This window comes from Frankliniella occidentalis, unplaced genomic scaffold (assembly GCF_000697945.3).
Source record: "Frankliniella occidentalis isolate FOCC.00 unplaced genomic scaffold, Focc_3.1 Scaffold14, whole genome shotgun sequence".
Taxonomy (NCBI): Eukaryota; Metazoa; Arthropoda; class Insecta; order Thysanoptera; family Thripidae; genus Frankliniella; species Frankliniella occidentalis.
In genome coordinates, this window is record NW_026267144.1 from 922,800 (window position 1) to 930,548 (window position 7,749).

Here is a 7,749-nt window from a genome sequence, read left to right on the forward strand (position 1 = left end):
CCCCACCCTCGCCTTATCGGCAGAAATTATTACTACGTTTCGGGCCGACCAACAGCAATGAGCAGATAGTGTTATCGGGTCGCCGGCGCATCGCGGCCGGCGGGCCCTGCCCTTCCGTTTTGTTGTGTTGGTCTTGTACTTACATGTGTTCCTCGTCCTCCTCCTGCTCCTCCGGGGCGGGGCGGGCGGGGCGCCTCAGCAGGAGCACGGGCGGAAGGGCCGCGATGCGTGGCGACGCCGGCCGACGCCCAGCGCCGTCCGTCGCCGTCCGTCCGTCCGTCCGCCGTCGGTGGATCGCAGACGAGCACGCGTGCGTCGCGGCGCCGCCGACGCCCAGATTCGCTGCTTATGGCTGCGATGCGACGCTTGGCGCCTCTCGCGGACACGTGGAGCGTACTAACGCACTGGCCAGGCCCGCCAGCTGGTCCGCTAGGGGATTGTCCCCCCCGCCCCCCGCCCCCCTCACCCGGGGTGCGCGGGCGCGGCGCGCTCTGGCGGGCTGACGCGACTGAGTCACCCTCCCCGTGGAGCCCCCCCGCGGCCGCGCGCTCTGTGTGTATCGCGTCTTCTCGTCACTCATCTTCTCCCGCTTCTGTTCCACAGCTCCGCGCCGAGAAGGACAAGTACGCCCAGATGAAGGACGCCCTCGAGAAGGAAAAGCACGAGGCGCTGCGCAGGGTGAGTTTTCCGTTTGTCCGTTGCGCAGGAAACGCGGGAAACAAACTTTCTGTTGCGTGGATTTATTCCAATTTTCGGAGTCGTCCGTGTGGTGACGCTTGTTTTTCCGCTCGTCTTTGCAGCTCAAGCAGCAGTCTCGGGAGGCGGAGGCGACGCGCCGCGGGCTGGAGCGCGCCCGCCAGGAGGTGGTGCGCCAGGTGAGCGCCATCGCGGCGGAGAAGGACTGCCTGGAGCGCGAGAACGAGAGCCTGCGGCAGCAGCTGGAGGGCCACCACCACCACCACTACTTCCCCGCGCCCGCGCAGCGCGCCGCCGCCGCCGTCGCCGCGGTGCCCGCCGACGGCCTGGAGCGCGAGATGTCGGAGCTCAAGCTGATGGCGCGCCAGAGCCAGTCGCTCAACAGCCAGCTCAAGAAGGGCATGAAGCACCTGGCCACCTGCAAGCGGAAGAAGTGCCACGTGTGCGCCTACACGCGCGAGTCGTTCGGGGAGTACGCCGGCAGGAACGAGTAAGTGACATGGAATGTGACATCCCCCCAATCGCCCTCTTTTCATAGCTTACTTTCAGCACGCACTTAGAAAATCCCAAGAGTGTGAATGTGACACACTTGTAGGTGTGTGGTGTGTGAATTAATGTTCGCACACTTCAACAAGTGAAGCTGTGAATTTTATTTTGCGTTTCGCACACTTCTACCCACAAGTTGTGTGAATTAAAATGCACCCCACGCCTCAAAAATGTGGCATTCGTACTCTTGGGTTTCCTGTGCCATTCGGCCCCTAACCGTTGGTGCTCGCCCGCAGCGGCAAGCTGTTCTCCTGCCTGCAGGCGCCGCTGCACGACTGGCGCACCAGGCGCCGCGGCGGCCAGGGCGCGTCCAGCACGCCGTCGCCCTACTGCTCGGACGAGGGCGAGCTGTTCGAGGACGACGCGGACGCGGAGGTGGACGCCGTGAGGACGGCGGCCGCGCGCCAAAGCCCCGGGCCGAGCCGGGCGAGCCAGGCCAGCCCGCTGCCCTCGTGCCGCTCCGAGTACTCGTTCCGCAGGGCCTACTCGTCCACGGCGCCCTCCTCGCCCTCGCCCTCCCCCTCGCACTCGCTGGCCCACCCCCTGCACTGCCTCGGCGCCCACATTTCCTACATCGACGAGGCCAGCTGTAGCTCGGGCGACTCCGGACAGGGTGAGTTACCCCCGGCCCAGGGACAAGCGCCTGCGAGCCGCGCCGGGCCACCCGGCCAGCACCGCTGCGCGCCGGGTTTGCCCACCTCGCCCCTGCCCTGGACGCCTTGGGCGGAAGGGGTGCCCGCAAGTGTTTCGCTGACATACCCGTGTTCCACAGGCGAGGACAGGTGTCCTGGAGCGTGCCACTGCCTGGTCGGGGTTGGGGCAGACCAGTCCATGGCCTCGTCGTGCTCAGCATCGGCCACGTCGACGCCGCACGGCCAGGGTCAGGGTGCCGCCAGCACCAGGGCCTTCTCCTCGGACTCGGGCTTCTCCAGCGAGCTGTACGAGTCGACGCTCCAGCGCTCCAGCGAGCGCTCCAGCGACCGCTCGAGCTCGTCCAGGTCTGCCGAACCGGAGCAGACGACGCCGTTCCAGCGCGGCGGCAAGTGGACTGCTTCCTTCCGCAAGCTGCTGACGAGGGTCTCGAGCAGGAAGGCGGGCGCCTCTTCCAGTGCGGCGGCAGCGCTAGCCTCCTCCTCGGCGACCGCAACAGCCAACTGAGCGAGCCGAGGACAGGGTTCACCTTGGGTCCTATTCGATGTTGCTGTCAGGTACTTTTGTCCTGACAACAACCGACGTTTACTACAACTAATGATCCACGTTGGACAAGGTTGAATTCTACGAGAAAAAGTAGTTGAAAATGCATTTATTTAGTTCACAACTAAAATTGTTCCTCTTTGACAGAACAATTAGTTCAGTGCATTTGGTTACATTGAAAGTCATCATGTGGGAAATAGTGCCAGCCATAATGGGTTTTAGTTTATTTTATTTGACAGCAAATATAAGAAAAGTATGGCAGAGTAGACCTCAAAATATAATTTCCTTGTTAATAATAATGTGCCAACTATTCCACTTGCCTAGATTTTTGGTCCTTTCAAAGTTGCCATTCATTTATTATCTTAGTTTGTTCATTGATTTAGGCTTATGACGCATACTGATGCCATTCTTGTTCTTGTGTTCAATCAACCTTGTTTTAGGAGAGTGTTCAAGCAAAAGCATTACTGTATACTTCCATAACTGATGGAAACTATGTAGCATATGGTGTTCAACCAAATATTCTTCTTGCTCAGGAAGAATGTTTGAACTCATACCACTGCACATTTCTCTTAAAGTGTTGAGGTACATAGACTGAGGGAGAGCTAGTGGCTCCACCTCAACCGAGTGCCCTTGAGTCTGGTTTAAAGAAAATTTTTGACAATCTCAAAACCATCATCATTATGACGCCAAGTCTAGAAATATAACCCTTGATCAGTTAAAGGATTCCAGAGTGCATAAAATAAGTCTTCCAATCAGAAATACAACATGCCAAGCAGAAGACCCTTGCCAGATGTACAGAGCAGAGACAAGAAACTGGTGGGCTGTCTCGCTTGCACTCAGAGCACACTGTATTTAGAAGGCTACCGTCTCTAGAAATGCAAATATACAATCAACCTTACCTGTAGATCAGAATTATGTGGTGATGAATCATTCACAGTGATGGATAAAGAAATTACTGGTTTCCAGGGCACTCTACTGTGGAGTTCTAGTGATAATTTTTAACTTTCCAATTATTCAACCAAAGCAGTATTTACTTTATGAGACAGGTACAGTATGAAATAATATTGTATCACACAACACTCAAGTAGTCTGCAGCTCTATATGTTGCAGTTCTTAAACAACCCTTATTTTAAATGTTTATGCACTAGAAATCTATGACTTAAGGGCAGATTTGTACAATCATAAAGTTTGCTCACAGTAACCTTCTGTTGACAAATGATATGCTCTTAGTTTAGTATCATTACAATTTGCTACCCAATATCTGAGCATTATCATGCATGCATAATTTTATTTGTTTGTTTTTTAATTTTTCTGTATTATTATTTTTTAGAAAAATGTTCATTTTATTTACACTATATCAGACTGTGATAACCTCTGTCTCTTCCTCAAATTGTCTTATTGGGGTAATAGGAAGAACACAGATTGACGCAAGGTGAAAGAAAAATGAAGATTTTTTTCTATGAAAGTAATATTTGGTTTCTTGGTATAAAATCTAATTTTGTAAGAGCTTTTTACATAAGCAAAGTATTTCATCCTTAAGGTTTCCTTTTTTTTAACAAAACATATTTTTGTTCTTTTCTTTCTGTTAATTAAGTTTGTAGTTGCTATGGTAAAGCAAGATACTTTACAATTGAGCCTATGCTGAACATCTTATTGTGGTATAAAAAATTTGCCTAAGGAATAATCAGTAATAATTATTGTAAGAGGGCTTGCTTCATCTGTTTGTTATAAATGGGACCATGACATTGATCATTCAGTGGCATATAATTTGAGAGTGATATCAATGATGATATCAATGAGTGATATCAGTGAAATCAAATGAATTCCAAAATATAATTGTTTTGTTTGGTTTGAATGCTTAATCAATTAAGCCCAAGACTGATATTGTTGCTATTGTTGTTCCTGATTGAGCAGCTGGTCTGTCACACAGCCGACTCAAACTTTGAATAAGCTAACAATCTAGGGTTTTCTATTCTGAAATAAGCTGCTTAACATTATTATCAATCATTGTTGTTGATTACATTCATACTAAACTCAACAGAAGGTATAGAACTGAGAAAAGATCTCTCATTTATTTTAGTATGCATGCGTATTGTATTCTAACAGTATACAGCTCTCTTACTTCTTGGATTGTTTGCAGGAACTATTAGATATCAAGACAAATCTTGGCAGAAGGTTTGCGGTAGCATTGTCGCAAATTTATTATTTAACATCTGAATATTTAAGTATTCTGTTCAATTTGCTGTATTCAGTATCTTTAAAAATAAGAGGTCAGTTGTCAAGGCAGGAATAAGCAACCATTCATTAGTTTCTTTACGTCATATCTACAGCTCTGTGATTTGTTAAGTTTCCTTTTAGCCTGGTAGTTTGCCAAGTACAAACATTGTAGCATGTCCAATAATTCAAATATAGATCAATTACTCTTTTTTTTTTCAGTAATTTGCCGTAAATGTTCCTGAATAGTTTAGTTTCAACTCTAAAGCATTCAGTCTATACTGCTTGTTTATTTTTCCAGGATTTCATAGAACTTTAATGTATTTTTGCTTGATCAGTTGTTCTTCCTTCTTTTTAATAATTAAAATGCATCATTGAATTTGAACTAGAATTTCTATAAGAAATTAAACATCCTTCTAATCAACATTCTTGAAACTCTGGCTTTCTCAACTGGTTGAGAAATTCAGAGTTTTCTGTTTCCAAGTTTGGTCAAACCAAACTTTTTTAATGTTTTGCCTCACAATTCTAGTTGACTGTTCATTTTGTGTAGTTCACAGAATTTTGAGATAAGTAACAGAGGTGTTATCATTAGGCAGATTCATTTCACTCTTCAATGATGACTTAGTTATTAAACTAGTTGAGTGCGTTTGTTCATATTGTGATTATTTCAATGAGTGCAAAGTGTGCAGAAATATGCTCATGTTTGGAGAGATTGTGCCTCCCAATTTGATTGCATATATTGTACTTATGAAAAATAAATTATAATTTAGCTAATAAAAATGTGTGACTCCGTCTGCTTGTTCTTAATTTATCAATCATTACTCGTTACTTTACACCATTAAACTAATTCGATGCAAAACATATCAAGAGGAGCAGAATATGGCCACACTTACATACTAAACGCTGGTTTCTCTACTCAGCCTCCTAAATGCTTTCTCCAAAACTCCTCTCTCCTCCATCTTCCTCCACTGGTCTTGAGAGAAGTACTGCCTCAGCCGGTCCGTCACCTCCACTCGCGGCGCCGGCTGCCTCGCCGACCCCCGGCCGGGCCCACGGCCCCCCTCCAGCCCGTCGAGACGCACGGCGCTGGAGAGGGAGGCGTCGTCCTCGTCCTCGTCCATGCCGTTCTCGAGGAAGCCGTCGTCCTCCTCGACGTCGCCAGGGAGGTCGTCCGGGCGCCGGGAGACACGCGGTGACTGCGAGGTGGGCACGACGTTGAGGCGGGTCAGGGCGTCCCAGGAGCGAGGCGAGAAGCAGCCCCTGGCGGCCGCCAGGCTGGACGGGTCTGGTGAGGTGGCCGTCGACGCACTCTCGGAGGAGGACGTGGACGACGACGACCCCGTCGAAGGCCGGCCGCGCAGGCATCCCAGCCTCTGGAGCTTCTCCCACGCGACGGGATCGAAGTACTTCTGCACCGAGGACGAGGGCACCGAGTTGAGATGCATGCCGGACACCTTCTTCCACGTGTCCGGTGAGAAGTACTTTTGCACGTCCTCTAGCGACGTGTCGAGGTAGTGTGCATCTTCGGCTGCCTCCCGCGCCTTGCGGAAGCTCTTGTTCCGGCCCGGGCCAGCGGGTGGTCGTTGACTGGAGTCCGCCATGGCTAGCTTCGCGTCACCGCCGTGACCACTGGCTGCTCTGGCGGGCTAGGCTACGCGAATGCCCATGGCGTTGGCGAGGACCGCCGCGCCGCGCTCGCCGGTGGACAGCGGACAGTTTATCGCTGGGATGGACGTCACCGTACCGAAAGTCTTACGTTCGCGTTAAAGGACCGTCAGCACGACGACTATCAGCGGAGCCCGCCGCGGCCGGCCGGTGGCTTTCCCTGTTGGTGTCGACAGCAGCAGCGCGTCGCGCGGGGCGAGCGAGCTGCACGACGATAGCGATACAGTGACACTGCGCCACCAGAAGTGAGACCAGGCGCGCAGTTCCTGACCTCAGAGCTGGTCCACGGGCTATTCCCAGGGCGGCGCCCCCACCCCCCGACGCCCCACTCGGCACCCGCGAGCCACCCTTGGCCGACAGCCGACGCATTTAGTTCGGCCCACATCCGCGAATACTTGTGCGCAGGGGTCACGTCACGACACTGCTGCGATGACTCGGCGGAGAGGGGGGGGGGGGGGGCCCCCCGGGGGGGGGGTCCGTAAGAACACGCGGCAGCTCGATGGGTTGCCTACGCACTAGCGTGCAGGCGCGGAGGGCGCGGGCGGAGTGGTGGAGGTGCGCACCATCCAGCGCATTCCGAACAGACTATAGACCAAACTATTTTTCAAAGAATGTGAAAAAGAGGGAGTACCCACCCCGCTTTTACACGGGGCCCCGCGTGCTTAACTTCGGAGTTCGGATGGGATCCGGTGTGTCCACGCCATCAGCCAGACTGTTAGATCCGACCAACTGTTGACTAGGGTTGTCGCCTACCCGCTTAAACAGGAACGACGGGTACCCATGGGAGTACTTTCCTCATCCCACCGCAGTAGTTAGCGAACTGTGGTCTCTGTTCCGAACAGCCGCTTCCAACCGCAGTGGTCAGAACATACTCCCGGGGTTTGTGAGACGGTTGAGGCGTACGTTGGTTAAACTGTACTGACCCACCACAGGTCGCTAGATTGCCATACCCACCTCACTTTACACAGCCTACCCCCACCACGCCTGCCGGCCCATGCGCGAGCCCGATGCGCGGCGGCTGCAGGTTGCAGCTCGCAGCTCAGCTCCAAGTCTGGTGGTGGCTGATCAGCGCAGAGGCGGCTTCAAATTTAATTTTCTGAATTTGTTCGGGATTTTTGTGGAACATGCTTAATTGCAGAGGATATTCCAAGGTAGAAAGTCCAGTAGTGAATCAAGTTTGATCGTTGTCAATTCACTTAAATATCAATTTAGATAGATCAAGTTCATTGTGCGATTCTGGTATCTTGTTCACCTCTTGAAAAGTAAACCGTATTATAACCCTTTCAGCAGTTATCTACTAGCGCAAAATACTGAGGGATGAGAGACGTAATGAGAATAATACATTAATTTATTTTCTTATCTACTAATCATCTAGTTGTTGAAAGGGTTCAATTCTTTATGCGGAGATGGTACGTATGTTTTATTGTAGATATT

General features: G+C 51.1%; 2 protein-coding genes across 2 annotated transcripts in view; one reads left to right on the forward strand and one right to left on the reverse strand.

Annotated features, from left to right (window-relative positions):
• Positions 1–409, reverse strand: part of LOC113215731 (uncharacterized) — a 32,418-nt gene extending 32,009 nt beyond the window's left edge. The window contains exon 1 of the mRNA XM_026435398.2: positions 144–409. The gene's annotated coding sequence lies outside the window, so the exon portion shown is untranslated. The remainder of the gene's footprint in view (positions 1–143) is intronic.
• LOC113215730 (uncharacterized) overlaps positions 1–5,444 on the forward strand; it is a 112,784-nt gene extending 107,340 nt beyond the window's left edge. Inside the window, exons 5-8 of the mRNA XM_052263810.1 lie at positions 604–678; positions 801–1,186; positions 1,479–1,855; positions 2,015–5,444. Of these exons, the coding sequence (XP_052119770.1) occupies positions 604–678; positions 801–1,186; positions 1,479–1,855; positions 2,015–2,400 (1,224 nt within the window). The 3' untranslated portion in view covers positions 2,401–5,444. The remainder of the gene's footprint in view (positions 1–603; positions 679–800; positions 1,187–1,478; positions 1,856–2,014) is intronic.
• Positions 5,445–7,749: the final 2,305 nt, after the last annotated feature.